The 18,608-nt window shown below is 39.0% G+C and overlaps 1 protein-coding gene across 15 annotated transcripts in view; it reads right to left on the reverse strand.

Moving 5' to 3' along the window:
- DST (dystonin) overlaps positions 1–18,608 on the reverse strand; it is a 546,107-nt gene that overhangs the window by 212,222 nt on the left and 315,277 nt on the right. For 14 of the 15 annotated variants that reach the window (XM_075861968.1, XM_075861975.1, XM_075861963.1 and 11 more), the window contains 10 exons: positions 18,011–18,137; positions 15,425–15,608; positions 13,482–13,639; positions 12,345–12,523; positions 11,230–11,368; positions 10,850–11,043; positions 10,457–10,616; positions 6,102–6,185; positions 5,302–5,409; positions 4,497–4,595 (listed from right to left, as the gene is read on the reverse strand). In XM_075861968.1, the coding sequence (XP_075718083.1) occupies positions 4,497–4,595; positions 5,302–5,409; positions 6,102–6,185; positions 10,457–10,616; positions 10,850–11,043; positions 11,230–11,368; positions 12,345–12,523; positions 13,482–13,639; positions 15,425–15,608; positions 18,011–18,137 (1,432 nt within the window). Of the gene's footprint in view, positions 1–33; positions 2,980–4,496; positions 4,596–5,301; positions 5,410–6,101; positions 6,186–10,456; positions 10,617–10,849; positions 11,044–11,229; positions 11,369–12,344; positions 12,524–13,481; positions 13,640–15,424; positions 15,609–18,010; positions 18,138–18,608 lie in introns of all 15 variants that reach the window. The other variant, XM_075861976.1, reaches the window with a different exon arrangement.

Here is an 18,608-nt window from a genome sequence, read left to right on the forward strand (position 1 = left end):
AGAAAATTATCAAGGAGGATATACATAAAATACCTCCATAGGTTGATCAAATTTTCCTAGCTCTTTTCCAATTTTCTCTTCTTCAATTCTTAAAGTTTGAATGGCATTCTGTATACTTTTATCCTTTATAGTCTCTAGCTCTGACAGTTGTTTATAAGGATTCATGTTATCAATAGATATTTGAAGCTCTGTACTGGTCTGTGTAACGTACTCTGTAAATGGCTTTCCCTTGTCTCCAACATCGAGGGACTGCTTTATCCTGGATAGCTGTAGCTGGAGTTCCTTCTGCACACTGTCTTCATAGCCATCCATATGCTTCTTTTCTTCAATAAGTGAAGAGCTATAAACAGGAGCACTGACATCAATATGACTATCTAGCTTCCGTCTCAACATTGGAGAAGCTTTGGTTCTTTGATTTAGCACATCAAAATCTTGTTGGGAACCTGGGGAGGAAATAACATAGCTGTTTGCTTTTACTTCAAATTCATTTTTCTGAAAAGGGCTTCTAACACTATTGTTTTGCTGAATCTCACTCTGCAGATATCTTAACTGGTTTATGTGGTCTTGCCTCTGCAGGTCAACTTTCTGTTTAAGACTTTCAACAGCACATTTTTGAATCTGTAATTCTTCCTCAACTTTTCGACATTTCTGAACATTTTCCAGCCCAGATTTTTTCTCCAAGTTCAATTGATCTTGACATCTCTGTAATCTCTCCTGAAGTTCTGAAAGATCAACTTTCATCAACTTAATCTTCTCTTCCAGCATTGCCTTCTCTTGTTTCAAACCAACGACTTCAAGTCTCACGTTTGAATAATTATTTTCACTGCTTAAACTAGATTCCATTGACTTCTCCATTTTTTTCCTGAATTCTTCTGCTGAGTTTTTGTATTTTGCAGATTCTTCTTGGTACAACATAAGTTTTTTCTGTGCTAGTTGCTCTTCTACACTCTTCTTGTGAAGATCATCTTGCGCTCTCTTTAGTTTAGAACTTATGTCCTGAAGTTGTGCCTGGTGTTGTTGAAGTTTCTGGTCCGCTAGGCGCTTTTCCATAGATATGCTGTTTACTTCAGCTTTCAGATTTCGTATCTCCTTTTCAGAATTTAGTATTGTTAAGTTTTGCTTGTCACATTTCTGTCTGATTTCATTTAGGGAATTTTTTGATTTGGACAATTCTTCTTCAAGCCTTTTTACCATGTTTTGCGTTTCATACTCTCCTTTAGACTGTTTTTGTATTTGCTCACTTGCAACTCTCATTTGTTCCTTGCTACTTTCTAGTTGTGATTTTACTGTTTCTAGATTTTTCTGCAAATTATTTCTTTCTATGATTGTCTTCTCACACTCAGATTTCACTTTCCTTAACATCACCTCTGTCTCACTGTTTGATTTAGTAAGATCATCTAACTTTATCTTCAGAGAATTTGACCACTGATTGCTTTTTGTTAACTCATCCTGCAGCTTTATATTTTTTTGTTGGTCGTCCTTCTGTGCCCTAGTTGTTTGATTGAGCTCATCTTGAATTTTTTTAAGTTGTTCACGTAAACTATCAACTTCCCCACTTCGAGATTGTGATCTCTGTTCAGATACAATCTTTTCTTGCTGCAAAGTACTTATTTGTGAAGTTAGAATTTTCACACTGCTCTCAGCTTTTGTGTGTGCACGTGTAAGATCTTCAATTCGTTTTCGTAATTCTTCCACATCATGTTTCTTTCTAGTTAAATCCTCTTCCATGAAAGATAGTTTTTGAAGGCTATTCCTTTCAGACATGTCTTTCTGCCTCAGTTCTTCCTGACCAGATTTTAGCTTCTCTCTGACAGCGTCATAGTCAGCTTTTTGCATCTTAAGTTTATGATCAAGGGAGACTTTATCTTGCTGCAATACCTTTAATTCCTCCACAAAACTTATTCGAATCTTTTTGAGATCATTAGCCTCTTGAATCATTTCTTCCGCCTTATCCTGACTCTGGTAAAGCTTTCGTTCTATATCTCTAAGTTGCAAAACATAGTTCTGTTCTAATTGGTTCTTCTGTTCTATTTCAATTTTAAGCTGCTGCAAAATATTATGTGTATCATCCAACTGATTTCTTAGCTGGCGGTTCTTCTCATCTGCCGCCACCTTTTGTATTTGTAGTGTACTTAGCTCTGCTTTATACTGTTTGATCTCATTCTCTGCTTTTTTGTGAACCAGTGTAAGTTCATCAAGTTGCTGCCTAAAGGTTTCTGCTTTTTTAACGTACTGTTCCATTTGAGACCCTCTTATATCTGATTCAAGCACATAATGAACCTCTTGCATAGATCGCGCAGGTATCACCATCTCCTTAGAAGAAGAATAATTGTATAGTGAATCTGAAAATTGTCTTTTTGTTTCATATTCCAATTTCTCCTCTACAATCTTTTTCTGAAATACAAGGTCACTTTCAAGGTGTTTTATCTGCCTCACGAGTTCTTCCTCTATCTCAGCTTTCCGTTTGAGTTCACCCATTAGACCAATTTTTTTATTTTCCAGATCTTGAAGATCAATTTCTTTTCTCTTTAAGTGATCCTCCAGCTTCCTTCTTGCTGTAGTGCTTTCCTCTATTTGGGTCCTAAATGCTCTAAGTTTTTCCTCCACAGCACTACGTTTAGAATCTGATTGTCGTGTGATCTGGCGTACATGCTCTAGCTGCTGCTCAGCTGCGGTTTTAAGTTTGACTGTGGATTCGAGCTGTAAACGGAACTGCTGCACCTCATATTCAGCTTTTGTGTTTTGCAATGTTAATTCTTCCAATGTCTTTTGCTGTTTTTTTATCTCCATCTCCGCAGCAGCCTTGATTTGAGGCAATTCTTGCTCTAGTAGATATTTTTGTTTTTTCACTTCTTCTAGTGTTAGCTCAAGCTCTTGAATCCTTTTCAAGAGCTTCCTGTGTTCCTCTGCACTGGCTTTTTGCTGTTCTGCTAATTCTGGGTGAGCCGCCAAGGAAGAACGCTCTGAGTACATCAGAGTCTATGATAAAATAAAATAAAAACATATTTACTTTTCAGTGCTTTTTTCTGCTGTAAGATGTATAATGCAATATGCATTGTTGAGACTTAAGAAATATTGTAACTACATAAAAAAGTAAGTAAGACTGGCAATTTAACAGATTTAATATTATTAATTAGAATGTTAAAATATAATGATATAATATAGAATGAAACATCATAATTATTTTATGAGACTATAATGGCGCATAGGACTATTTAAAGTATTACTCTAATTGCAATTTTCCACTGGACGGTACAGATGCTGAGGCACAAGATGTTTCGTGCATGGATCCTATTAATAAGAATAGATACAATTGATGCATGAAACTCCTTGGGCGTCATACAATTGCCCTGGCAGCTGTACTGCCCACAGTACTACCTGTGTCTCTTCACGCCCAATGTAAGATCGAGAGGAGATCACAATGACAGTCACACTTTAAATTGAAGTGGAACATTATCAAACATATAAAATGCATACCTTAAATAACTTACCTATTCAAGCCAGTTAAAAGATAAAGATTCAACCACCGTGTCTTGCTAGTGAAGTATCAGTAGAGCAATGAGAAGTGAGACACCCAAGTCCACAGTAGCAAAATACATACTGTACAGTAAACAAAATATCTGCAGGATGTTCAAGCTGTTATTAACAGTTAAAAAGATAAGCCCAGCTTGTGCCTACAACATAAACCATGCAAACCCACATAAAGCCAGAAAACATAACAGGGAGCACGAGTAGGTCATAAATTGAAGCTAATGCAAAGGCAGGATGTTTATTACCCTAACAATGACATCATATAAACAAATAAATAGTAACTTGTCTTATACACCTACTGTAAGAAAAGAAAACACATAATCAGTCTTAGTCACCCATAAATTATTCTCTAGACCCTTATAAAGTTAGATGAAACTGACAGCAAAGTATGTATTTTGCAGGTCTCAATGGCTACAATACAGTGCTATGGATTTATTTATTCATTAAAACATTTCCTACTATGGGTAACAGCCATTCCAATCGGGTGTATATATTACTCAAATATTAGCCAAAATCTTATGAGTATTGTATAATGCTTTAGTCTACTAATTAAATAATTTTAACTAAAACTGTGGTTAACTTTGGTGCTAGCTACTACTTTAGCTAAAATATGTTTGCACAAATTACTTTTCTGAATTGAAACACATGATGTATTGCTCAACTCTTGTACTGTATATTCTTAAGTAATTTATAAGTGTAAAACTTCGTTACTGTCACTTAAGATGTTTTTCGCTCTGAACACCTAACTGCTCCTCTGCAGAAGTAAACATCGCATAGTAACCCTTCACCACAAAGAAAGAAGAAACCAACATTTACATAATGCAGAAAGATCCACAAAACCAACTGCAAATGAGAAATTATTTCACCATGTTAGAACGTGAGAAAATGTGACAGCAAACAGTATGAAAGAAAGTAACCGTAATATAATGTGATATGGATTTAGGATCTCTAATTTGTATCTTTACCTCTTCTTCTTCCAATCTCTTCAAAGTTTCTGCCGAAAATTTAATAAACTGGCTAATTAAAGTCATCAAGGCAATGTACCGGTTCCTTAGATCCATATACTACAATTCACAAAGAATATTAAATCACAATGTGTTGCAACAAAAATATGTGTTTTTACAATTTCAATATTAATATTATTTAATGTATTATATTTGTATAAGACATTCTATTTCTCACCAATTACCCACACAGACACATTTATAACATTACTGTTTATAAAGCAAAACAACTATGTGACTCCAAGCCATTTGGAGCACACCCATGACACCTGTAGGCTCAATGCACACGATACGTATTACGTGCAGTTTTGCGTATTTGTGTGCGGCAAATCTGCAGTGTAATACAGTACCAACAAAGTAAATGGGATTTCAGTAAATCTCATGTACACCCTGCGGTTTTCTACTGCACATAAATTCACCTGCGGTGCGTATTTTACAATCCACAGAATGTCAATTTATCTGGAGTTTCCGCTTGCGAATTGTATCTGTCTAGTTGTAAGTAAAAACGCACCAAAACCCGCAGCATGAAAATGCACCGATTTACGCATCAAAATATAAAAACCCGAAAAACGCACAATTAGGTGCGGTTTTTACCTGCGAATTTCCTGCAGTTTTTAAGCGGATTTTCCGCAGCAAAATATGCAACGTGTGCATGAGGCCGTATGGTTCCATGCAAACAATTAATTTCAGTTCACTTCTTGATGTCCCTAAAGAATAAAATGCCACTGCCCTACACAGTTTACCCACAATATATTATATAATCTACCTCTTGTATAACAACATCTGATGAGCTCTGGAAGCGTCTACGTTTCATTGGAGATTTTTGAAGGGAGTCCACAAGTGCTCTGTAAGTCATCAGCTGTAGTTCATAGTCCTATAAAACAAACAGGATTCACATGAGAGTCTTCTCTTTTTTCCTGGCGAAGTGGTCATAAATAAAACAGTTCTAGATTTCACTACTGTATAGTCATGAATGTAGTGGTTGAACAGCTTGTCTTTCGCTATATGTTTCCCCAAAATGCTAGTGGGAGAGCTATGTTATCTCTTTACTTGTTTATGTGTATTATTGGGTGTGTGTGCCCGTGAATACGTTGTTATGTTTGTTATACAAAATTAATAACCAATATTTACACAAAAAAAAAAATAGGATGTCATGTAAATAATGTCCTTATCTAGTTTCCAACATCAAAATGTAGCTATGTGTCGCATTTTCTATTATATGTTAGATTTAGGCCCCATGAACGCAGCTTGTACATACTAAATAGGAACCCATAATGGGGCACGGGGCCCTCTGTACCTCCATATGCCACTGACTTCATACAAAGGCATATGGAGGTATTTTTCTGTCGGACTGTTGATGAATCCTACAGTTATAATATGGAGCCGCATGGGAATCTGTGTGCTCTCGTACAGGCTTCTATACAAGGTTCTGCAGTGTACAGAAGACCTAGAATAGTTTATTAATATGCTGAGATCAAAAGGTTTGGTATCAATTGTCATTGTTAGATGTATATTGTGAAAACTGAAAACCTTTATGATGTCAACCAAAGAATAAAAAGTGTGTACCTTAATGGCCAGAGAATATTGTTCCGAATACTTCTGGCACTCGTCCATTTTGCTTTGCTTCATCTCAATTTCAGAAATCAAATTCTAAAATAACAAAGAAAATGAATGAGTAATAATATATTCCTCTGGGAAGTAATTAACAGAATGATGGATGTCACAACATAGCTTTTCTCAAACAGACAGAATAGATTTTTCATAGATTTTACAGTTGTTACTGTTTTACACTTGGGGAAAATGGAGTGAAGATCATTTACAAGGAAAAACAGCAAGTTGAATTACAGTAAACTAAAAAGCCATTTTTTTCAATTGTCATTTACATATAAATAATAACTTAGATATTAATTTAAATGAAAAAAAGCTATTTCTAAACCAGCTGGAGTGATTTTTATTGAAGCAGAATTCATCATTCCTGACAACTAATCTACTAAAATAAATAAAGATCCACTTTTAAAAATGAAGCATTAAAGAGGTTTTCCGAGGTCAAACACTGATGGTCTATCCTTACGATAGGCCATCAATGTTTGATCGGTGAAGCTCTGGCACCCAGGCACACCTGTTGATGAGCAGAATGAAGGACCCCGTGGGTGTGAGTACTTCATCACCTTAATATTTTACAAAGGCACAGCAGCAATGCCAGGAACAGTCAGACTTTGATATATGGTGCTGTACCCATAAATACAATGTAGGTGATGCGGCAACTACATTCTACTCATCAGCAGAGGTCCTAGAGGTCAGATTTGGTCAAGCATTGATGGCCTATCCTAAGGCCTTATTCACACGACAGGGTCCCGACAGGGTCCGAGTGTCAGCCGATAAAATTGGCAGTTTTGGGCCGTTTTTCCCTGCCGGTTTGCATCTGTTCCGATTCTGTTCCGGGTCGGGCATATCTGGACAGTGACATCAGGGGCAACTCCTGAAGAGGAATCCCCATGTGGCTGGTGATTCTACTTCAGGAAAAGCCCCTGTTGTCTGTGCCCATTAATGGACACTGAACATTACTGGCTTCGCCTGGTGTGGAATCCCCGGTCACAGAGTGTTCGGGGATTCCGCTTCGGGAGTTGCCCCTGAGGTCACTGTCCATATATGGAAAGAGACATCAAGCGCTCTATCCAGGAGCGGAATCCCCAAACACACGGGGATTCCGCACATTCAGGGAGCTAATGTGGGGCTAGCACATAGCAGAGCAGGGAGATACCTCTCTGCTCTGCTATAGTGGTGTCGCTACAGCAGTAACAGCCGCAGCAGCTGCTAGCGGCGCCATCGGCCATGGGATGTGTTGCCGGGCCAGGGCGCTTTTAAAACAAGCAGGGGAAGGGAGCCAGAGCACCGCCCCCTTCCACCTGCTGTACACCCGGCCCTGCCACACAGTACCCCTTTATAAGGGCACCCCCACATTGTAGAAACTTACCTGCAGCATACAGCGCTTCGTCCGAATGGCATAAACTCCTCCTCCTCACATGCAATCTGCTCTGTGAGGAGAGCGCGAGCGACGGTAGACACGGCTGTCACTCGGGACACATTCCAGTGATGGCTGTGTATTACCCGGCCCCATAGACTTCTATGGGAGCCGGGCAGCCGGGTGAACGGCCGAAAATAGGGCATGTCCCATTTTTTGACGCCCAGGTTTCCCAACTTGTCAAAAAATCGGTCGTGTGAATAGCCCCATTAGGGGTATATTGTTCCTACTGCGGCCGGGTGACGGACGTTTTATGAACGGCCGTCACCCGGCCGGGAAACCCTGTCGTGTTAATAAGGGCTTAGTCCTGGAAAACCCTTTTAAAGTGAAGCTCCATTACAGGGCAACTTTTAGTCCTGGTGGAAAGAAACTTACAGCAGAAACATCCTAAAATCCAAGTGAAATAGTAAACAGATGTATAAGGGGTTTTTTTCCCCTGAAAACTACAGAAAAAAAATAATAAATAGTTTTTAAAGAAAAAAATTGCACTCAGTTGCCCCTCTCCAAATTGAGTTATTATGTTGCCCATAACCACCGCCGTTAGATACTGCGGTAAAATGACTATGTTAAAAACATGAGGCATGGGATGTCACTACAGATAACATGTATGGTGGACATACAGCTGAATGTTTTGAAGAGTAGTGGCCTAGAACATACTTTCTTTTAATACAAAGCAATTTGAAGTTATTTTTTTATTCAAGGTAGCAGCATGTTTTCAGAATCCCTGAAAATCTTTTAAATTAAAGGGGTTATCCGAGGATCAAAAATTGCTTTGCAATAATATATTTAGGTGAAGCTAAGTAATTTACTAATATACTTTAATCAAATATTCTGTGCTAAATGGTGCAGTTCAAACCTCATTTATGATTCAGGAAGTGCTTGAGCTTTTCTAAAAGTGATGACACTCCGACACAGCCCCACGTGACTGAGCTCTTGCTTCATGTACTGTTCGTGAACATGACCACAAGGGGCTGTCACATTGCCTATTTCTTGAGTCCCGAGCAGAGCATCAGCTAGCGCTTTGCTCGAGACTCCAACACTGCTCCCTGCGTCCATATTTGGTCAATTCAGGGGTTTGCTATCGCTGGAGTCCCTGAGCAGAGCATCAGCTGACGTTCTGCCTGGGGACTTCACAACATCTGCCCACGTCATTGTCACTGTCCATATATGGATAATGACATCGGCAGAGTAGTACTGGAGTCCCAGAGCAGAGCATCAGCTGATGCTCTGCTTGGCGACTCCACAACTTCTGCCCACGTCATTGTAACTCTCCATATATGGACAATGACGTCGGCAGAGAAGTACTGGAGGGGGAGCAGAGCATCAACTGATGCTCTGCCTGGCGACTCTATAACTTCTGCCCACGTCATTGTAACTGTCCATATATGGACAATGACTTCGGCAGAGCAGTACTGGAGTCCCGGAGCAGAGCATCAGCTGATGCTCTCACTGGCGACTCCACAAATTCTGCCCACATCATTGTCACTGTCCTTATATGGACAATGACGTCTGCAGTTGTACTGGTGTCTCCAAGCATCAGATGATGCTCTGCTCCGGGACTCCAGTACTGTTGCCGACGTCACTCTCCATATATGGACAGTGACGTGGCCAACAGTCCTAGAGTCCCCGAGTAAAGCATCAGCTGATGCTCTGCTCCGGGACTCCAGTAGTGTTGCCGACATCATTGTCCATATATGGACAGTTACAGTGACGTCGGCAGAAGTTGTGGAGTCCCCAGGCAGAGCATCACCTGATGCTCTGCTCCGGGACTCCAGTACTGCTCTGCCAACGTCGTTGTCCATATATGGACAGTTACAATGATGTGGGCAGAAGTTGTGGAGTCGCTAGGCAAAGCATTAGCTGATGCTCTGCTCCGGGACTCCAGTAGTGTTGCCGACGTTATTGTCCATATATGGACAGTTACAATGACGTGGGCAGAAGTTGTGGAGTCGCCAGTCAGAGTATCAGCTGATGCTCTGCTCCGGGACTCCAGTACTGCTCTGCCAACATCATTGTCCATATATGGACAGTTACAATGACGTCGGCAGAAGTTGTGGAGTCCCCAGGCAGAGCATCAGCTGATGCTTCGCTCGGGGACTCCAGTACTACTCTGCCAACGTCACTGTCCATATATGGCAGTTGTGGAGTCGCCAGTCAGAGCATCAGCTGATGCTCTGCTCCCCCCTCCAGTACTACTCTGCTGACGTCATTGTCCATATATGGACAGTTACAATGACGTGGGCAGAAGTTGTGGAGTCGCCAGGCAGAGCAACAGCTGATGTTCTGCTCCAGGACTCCAGTACTGCTCTGCCGTCATTGTCCATATATGGACAGTGACAATGATGTGGGCAGAAGACTGAGCTCTTGCTTCATGTGCTGTTCGTTAAAATGACCGCAAGGGGCTGTCACATTGCCTATTGCTTGAGTCCCGAGCAGAGCATCAGCCAATGCTTTGCTCGGGACACCAGCACTGCTCACGACGTGCATATTTGGTCAATTCAGGGGTTTGCTATCGCTGAAGTCCCCAGGCAGAGCGTCAGCTAACGTGACTCAAGCAATAGGCAATGTGACAGCCCCTTGCGGTCATGTTCATGAACAGCACATGAAGCAAGAGCTCAGTCATGTGGGGTCGTGTCGGAGCGTCATCACTTTTAGAAAAGCTCCAGCACTTCCTGAATAATTCATGAGGTTTGAAATGCACCATTTAGTTCAGAATTTTTAATTAAAGTATATTAGTAAGTTACTTAGTTTCACATAAACATATTATTGCAATTCAATTTTTGATCCCCGGATAACCCCTTTAACTCTCAAAATGTTACTGCTGGATAGGTAATCATTGAACAATGGTACTATACAACAATTACAAACATGCAGGAAATATATGAGAAATTCAGTTTACCTTCTGTTGGTCCAGAAGTCTGGAGAGGACCTTACTATCAGACATGCCATCTTGAAACTTACTTTGTCCATCCTCTATCTGCCTAATCCAGGAATCAAGTGCCAAGTAAGATTCTTTGTAATATTTCAAAGACTTGCTAATTCCATTCAGGTCTCTTAACCTATTAAATAAAAAAATATATATTTCATTATTATATTACTTCCTCATATACACTGTTAGCTTTTAAGAACTCATCCAAGAAAGTGATTTCTCCATGTTCTGAACATAAGTACATTAAATTGTTAAGAAAAATATAAAATGTCGTGGCTGTAGAACAATACATAACTGTCTTTAGTTTACAATGCAGATTAAAATGTAAAAAGTCTTGAGAGTCAAAAGTAAATGTGTGCCAACCTGTTTTCAATCTGTGAGTGTACACTCTGCCACCGCTCAGCGATCTGGTCAGCCTTCTCTTTGTGCCAATCAAAGTCAAGATCCCGCTCCTTGTGCACTTTGAACATTTGATCACTGATGCTTTTGGCTTTCTGCAATTCATCTTCCAGTACATGGAACACTTCTCTTTTTTCATCCACCTCTGATCTCCATTGCTAAGGTATAAATGAAAAATTGCAGTAATTCTTAATTAAATTAAAAGTGAGATAAAACCATAATAAGGGGAATGTCAAAATCTATAATAAAAGAAAAATCCAGAATACAACATAATAAACAGCTTAAAAACCAGTGGTAGAAGCAACACTAAAAGCTCACACCGTTCAAAATATAAAGACGAATACCTTCAAGGTGGCAATCAGTCTATCAATGGTGTTTCTATCTGCGGTGATGACATCTTCTTCACACAGTCGGGTCTCATATGTTTTCACTAGACTCTCTGCTCCCTGTGTATTCTTGAGCACTAGATTTATAGTCTTTAATCTGTATGGGGTAAAAGTAGAAATGTGAACTCAATTTGGCTTCACTAACTGACAACTGGAGTTGTAAAAATACTGGGAGGAAAAACGAATAAGACATTTAGCTAGTTAGGAAACGGATAGTCTATATTTCTTTATATACAACTCTTCTACATTGCTGCCTGTGAACGCATCATGACCAACATTGTCTGTTGGTCATTAGCTTGCGTGCCTGCAGTTACCAATTATGTGATTCTCTCATTAGAAGCTGTATACTGTTTTAGCTGGAACATATACAGACTGAGCTTATATCATTAAAATGAATGTCAATCTACTAAAATTAAATTATCTGAGAAAGGGGAATAATCCCCGAAACGCGTTACTTTAAGACTTGTAATTTATATTTCATTTAAATAAATGATATACTTATATATCATCTCTGGATACCACCCATGCCATTTATTAGGGGTAGAGCAAAAGCATGGAGTTCTTTTTCCCCCCACAAAGTGTCTTTAACCTTATAACATTATGTCATTTTTAGGTCAAACATTCTTTGTTGGTTAATTTTATAACATTTCTTTATATGGTCACAATTCCATTTTTCTGATCATGGAGTTCAATTATTAAATTCTGGCTACCTCTAGCTGTTTTACTATGAGGTATGAAGTACTGTATAAATGTATGAAGTAAGCTCCTTAGTTCAGTTTGGTGTGGATGCAAGCAGCTAGAATAACAGGAAAACAATTAATCAGCACCGAATTTTGGACTTATTTATATATAAAAAAAAAAAAAATGGTGTTCAAGGGTGGACATTCACTTTAAGCCAGCCATATAAGTTATATATTGTGATAGCTATTTCATTTAAAGTTCTATTAATAAATAATTATAGTAAAACAATTAAATCAAATGTCAACTGTTTTAATATACAAGTACCAAGAACTTTACCCAGGAAGAACATAAATATAAATTATGTTTAAAGGATAAGTATATTACAAACGTACTTTTCTAGGTAAATGGAAGACATGGAGTAGACTAAGCCCATAGACTGGACAACAACACTGAGCTCAGCTTGTAGAGCAGCAATGGATGGAGAGGCAGCAGCTTGGCTGAAGAACTCCTCACATTTATCGGAAATTACTGATAAATTTACTTTCAGATGGTCCAAATCCTTCTTTAATTTCTGTGCAGGCAAAAGAAAGATCACTTTAGTGTTTTAAAAAATTATATATATATATCCATACAAGATACCAATGGTGCAAGAGATTCTTACTATAATGTCAGAAATTATGTTATCTATCAGCTTGATGTATAAATTGACAGGGGCTGTAAATCCACCATGTACTTAACCCTCTGTGCATTTATAACATAGTAATTCCATAGTATCTCCATTAACTGTGAGGGCTCGATTTATGGCAACATTTACACAGCATGTAGGAAAAGGTCAAGTGACTCCGCCAGCTCTAGCTAAACAATAGGGCACAAAAGGTCACTAAAGTATGTGGAAGATTTACAGCTGTAAATTAAATCTGCCTGCTTGTAAACTGTATGTGAAATGGAAGGCACACTGTAGACTACTGCTGTTATTGTTAAATATGAAGACAAACCTTAAAGGGTTTGTCCAGGTTGGGGGTTGTTTTTTATACTGATGAACTAACCACAGGATAGGTCATCAGTATATGATCGGTGGGGGTCCGACAAATGGACCCCGCACCAATCAGCTTTTCCAGATGCCTCCAGACGCTGGAAGCTACTCAGGGTCGGTTCCAGAAGCAGAAGGCTCCGACCACTAAATTCACTTCAATAGGAGCAGAGATGAAGTACGGCAGCTATATTGTGGTCAGATGCTTCTGCTTCTGGCACTAACCCCTGAATAGCTCCAGTGCCTGGAGGCAGTTGGAACAGATGATCGGTGCGGGATCTGGGTATAGGACCCCCACTGATCATATACTGATGACCTATCCTGTGGTTAGGTCATCAGTATAAAAAACAGCCCACAACCTGGGCAACCCTTTTAAGGATAGGTCTCCAATGACATTTGGTCATGCGCTAGTTGCAGTAAAATCACAGCATTACCGCAACTCACACACATCCTCAATTTTTCCTATGGAGGAAAAGTCGACGTGGTCAGCATAACCTACCTCTTGTTCAGAGATTCTCAGTGCACTTTCATGTAGATCATCCCTGTCTAGTGGTGTTCTGATTTGCCGAATAAGCCGTTCCTCACAGCTCTCCAGTCGAAGACGGAAGTTTCTAATCTCAGAGGTATACAGATTGAAAATAGATTCTTCTTGTTCCTCTATTGAAAAATTTATTTAGATATGTTATGTTTCGTTTCTCCATATTTTTTTAATGCCAATTATTTTCATATTTTAAAGCATACTGGACATGTGCTTTGTTCTGCATTTATAATATAAAACATGTTTTAGTGTAAACCTGCCCTCTTACTCTCATCATTTCCCTGCAACAGACTCTGCTTTCTAGTATTAGGTATCAATGGAAAGTTCAATAGCAATCCAATTTAATAAAAACATAAATTTAATAATAAACTTTGAAATCCGACACGGAATGATTGACATATTTCAGACTTCTAAAATCCTTAATTGTAGCTATGACTAAGGACTCTAGCAGTCTGAAATGTATTGGTAATTTAGTATGAACTTTAAGGCTGGGTTCACACGACCATGTTACGTCCGTAATGTACGGAACGTATTTCGGCCGGAAGACCCGGACCGATTACAGTGCAGGGAGCCGGGCTCCTAGCATCATAGTGATGTACGATGCTAGGAGTCCCTGCCTCGCTGCAGGACAACTGTCCTGTACTGTAATCATGATTACAGTACAGGACAGTTGTCCTGCAGCGAGGCAGGGACTCCTAGCATCGTACATCACTATGATGCTAGGAGCCCGGCTCCCTGCACTGTGTTCGGTCCGGGTCTTCTGGCCGAAATACGTTCCGTACATTACGGACGTAACATGGTCGTGTGAACCCAGCCTAACATTTATTATAAGGCAATGTTTTTATGAAATAGAAATGCTGTTTGGTCTTACATTGTTCTTGCACTGGTACTGACCAAGCTTTAAGATACAGCAGCACATGTGAAATTCTGCCAGATAGAGCTGGATTATTTCCAGCATAGTTCAGGGGGCAGTTTAAAGGGTTATTTCCAACCTAAACTTTTATGGCATATCCACAGGATATGCAATAAATATCTGATATATGCAGGTCCCAGCTCTTGAATCCACACCTATCTACAGAACTGGGGAAAACCCAACCCATGTCCCGCCACCACATCCAAGTGGGAAGGCTGTTCTGTTTCTATAACTCCCATAGAAGTTAATGGAGAGAACTGTGTGGCCTCCTCCCTATTCATTCCCCACCAAGTATGCGGCAGCCGCCTAACCAGGCGGGATGAAGTTAGGGACGCGCGTCTATCAGACATTTATGATATATAATGTGGATATGCCATAAATGTCTAAGGTGGGAATACTGCTTTAAGCCTTATTCACACATTGCAGATTTGGTCAGAATTTTGCATCAGTATTTGTAAGCCCAAATCAGGGCAGGATCCTAAACATGGGAAATATAATGGAAAGATTTACACTTCTTATCTTCTATGAATCCACTACTGTTCAAATCAGTAATGTGTGCAAGAGGCCTAATGCTACCAAATTAGCTGCCTAAATGAAATGTGATGTTGAAATTTAACTAGACATTTTATACATTTGTACTTTCCCTTGAACATTGGCATTATATTTGAACTATTTTAAAGTAGATCCATAATTATGCTACATAAACCATGTATATATTTTTTAGTGACTATTGTTAAAAATTCCATAGCAATAATAATAATAATAATAATAATAATAATGTAGCTCAACTTTAAAATAATAGATCTATTTCAACAAAATCATAAATGCAAATTATATTAACTACAATATGCAGACACAAATTTTAAGGTTACGTTTAAAGTATCTGAAGAAAGTTATTTTTTTTATAGCTATAATGCTTGCATTTGGGTTTTTTGAGTACATAAAATAACACAAAATCAGTTTGTAATGTCATATATGCTCTTAAATTTACCTCTTTCTGCAGATTTTAGAAGCTCCTCATAGTACAGTTTGCAGACATTGACCTCTCTCTCCAGCTGTCCTATATCAGATAGAGAGAACATCTTTGACTCCTGGCTGTCTTCCAAGAATTCATCAAAACGAGTTTTCAGATTGCCTAGAACCTGTTGATGTTCTCCAGGAAGCAAGGTTTTTATCTGCAACGAAGAGTTAAACAATTTAAATATCAGTCACATAAATATTTATGCACAGGAGAAAGCTTTTTCAAATGATGATGCTACAAGAATAGTTAGGAGGAAAGCTTGTTTTAGTTCTGAATATCTATTAGGCTTCGTTCACATCTGCGTCAGGGCTCCGTTCTGACGTTCTGTCAGAGCTTCCCGTCAGAACAGAACCTTGACGGAAACAAATGGAAACCATAGATTTCCGTTTGCATCACTATTGATTACAATGGTGACGGATCCGGTGCCAATGGTTTCAGTTTGTCTCAGTTGTGAAAGGGTTCCGCTCTTTTTGATGGAAGCAATACGGTAGTCGACTACGCTATTCATACCATCAAAACGATGAAACCCTTGCACAACTGAGACAAACTGAAACCATTGGCACCGGATCCGTCACCATTGTAACCAATAGTGATGCAAACGGAAATCTATGGTTTCCGTTTGTTTCAGTCAAGGTTCTGTTCTGACGGCAAGCTCCGATGGAACTTCAGAACCCTGACGCAGATGTGAACGAAGCCTTACCTGCATTAGACCTTGAAAGGGTTTGGACATTCCTTATTTGTTAGAGAGCACCTTGAAAATAAGCAAATCACAAAGTGTCCCCCTGCTGGGACCCCCAAGGTCAGTAGTTACCTGTGGGGAAATCTTGCTATAAATGTTCCATTTCCCTGCAGCGCCACCACTGGGCAAATTAAGCATTATACGGTGCCCATGTAAAGGCTATGTACAGTTTTGAAGTCAAATTATATATATATACTTCAATGCTTTAATTGATTTTGAACAACTTTTGAATTGGTCTTTGTTGAAACATTTTTTACTTTTAGAAATACAGCTTACATCTATCCTGTAAAGACACGCAGGACCAGCGTTTACTGGAGCTGTTAGTTCTGCTGACCGGACGGATCCGGCCTTGACAACAAGATACAGCTTATACGTATACAGGATACATAGAAGCTGTATCCCAAAAAGTACAAATTTTTTATTTTTTTTAAAAGTAAAATACAATTGTTCACAGTTGTTCAAAATCAATTAAAACATTGATTTATTCTTAAAAAAATTGCCTTCAAAAGTATATATAGCCTTTAAATCAATGGGTTATCTGTGTAATAGGAGAGGAGCGAGAGACGCTCTCTGTAACCGCTCTCCACTCTAACCTAGAGTTGAGGATCCTGAATGGAGCACCCCCCTCTATTAACTCTGAATTCGCTAAAAGGGTTTATGAATATGGGTTTTCTAAACTCGAATACCCTTTTAAATATATTCTATGATTACATGAGTAATCATGCCAATGGATGTCACCAGTTGGAAGCAGTAGTCTACATCGCCTCTACAGACCGTGCCAATGCTTATAACAAGTGAAGTGTACATGCAGTAAGTTAACTACAAATTAGTTGTATTTTTCGTGGGGATTTACTGAGAAAATCCGCAGCTTAGAGAGAGTCTGTCATGAGATTTTAGGCTACCAAATGGTTGACAATGTTAGTTAGGGATAGGGTAAAAGAGCAGGACTATACCAGTGTTGAAGTTCTTAGTGCTTGCTTCAGGGTCAAAGTTTTTTTTTCCTGCTGCACACTGTATGCAAATTAGTTTTGACTAGCTCCAACCACTCCCTTTCCCCTCTGCAAATAATTGACGGCTTGTCTCTTTATCGCTATACAAGCAGAGCCGTCAATTAACTGCACAGTTGGAGCTTTAGATGCCGCAGCGGACACAAAAACCTAATTCACATACATCGCGTGGCAGAATAAAACTTACTTTTTACCATGATGCAAGCACTAAGATCTGCAACTTCACAGGTGTGTTCCCAATCCTTTACCCTGTCGCAAACCAGAGTTGTCGGCCGTTTGGTAGCCTAAAATCTTATGACAGATATCCCTGGAGTTCAAGTACAATGTATGTGAATGGTGATTCATGAAACCCCATACAACCTCTGCGGAAGACCTCTGCACAGATTCAAGTCTGTGGCAAAGTCTGCATTTAACACATGGATAGATTGCTGCGGATTTAGTCCATCTCCGCAGTAGATAATATCTGTTGCGTGCATCCATGTGCCCTTAGATAGCAGTACAGCCAATCTGCTTTAGAGGACAGTGCCTAGACAAAGAAGCCTGGTACTTTACATAGGGAAGAAGTTATTTTATGCTCAACGCTATTTTCTACATGGTTAATGCACGACTCCAGGGGACCAGAGTTCCACTTTAACATAACTAAATTCCTAACATTTAAGCATTAAATTCCATCTATTAAAAACCTTATGGAAATTATTTTATAATTTCCACTGAGACAGAAATCAATAGTGACAAGAAATTGTATAAAAAAACTTGACTTTAATGCAAAGTACAAATAAAAGGGTAAAAAAAACAAAAAACTGAACATACGGAAAAAACCTTGCTAGCTCGGATGGCTTCAATTTCATTCATAAGGTAATGCCAAGATACCATGCTCTTCATGTTGATGTGGGATTCATGCCAGAGCGATAAGACACTTTGATACACTTGCTCAATCCTGCAATAAAATATTGAAAAGTTATGTCGACTAATAATTATGTGGCTCATTCTTCAAATCGGAAAGCTTGAAAAATGAATTTTGTGGTTAACACATTTCTTACATAAATGAAGACAGTATCACATGATAATAACAATAATAAATAATGATAATAATAATATTATATATGCAGTCACCATCCTAGATGGAACTTGCCAGGCAATGCCTTTGTGGGGACCATTGGACAATCCAGCTATCATAGTCAATCAACTACATGTCATATTTATGATACCGCCACTCAAATTTGTTGAGATACAGGGAATCAAAATAGTTGGATAATATGTAACTTACTCTTTATTAATATATCTCACTATATCTTACTTTTCATTTAAAGGCTATGTACACCTTATTTTGCCAATCTAAAAGAAATTAAGTAACTTTACAAATAGCCTTCGTTAAAAATATTCTACAGTTTGGTGTATACAGCTCCTA

The sequence above is a fragment of the Rhinoderma darwinii genome, chromosome 4 (assembly GCF_050947455.1).
Source record: "Rhinoderma darwinii isolate aRhiDar2 chromosome 4, aRhiDar2.hap1, whole genome shotgun sequence".
Lineage (NCBI taxonomy): Eukaryota > Metazoa > Chordata > Amphibia > Anura > Rhinodermatidae > Rhinoderma > Rhinoderma darwinii.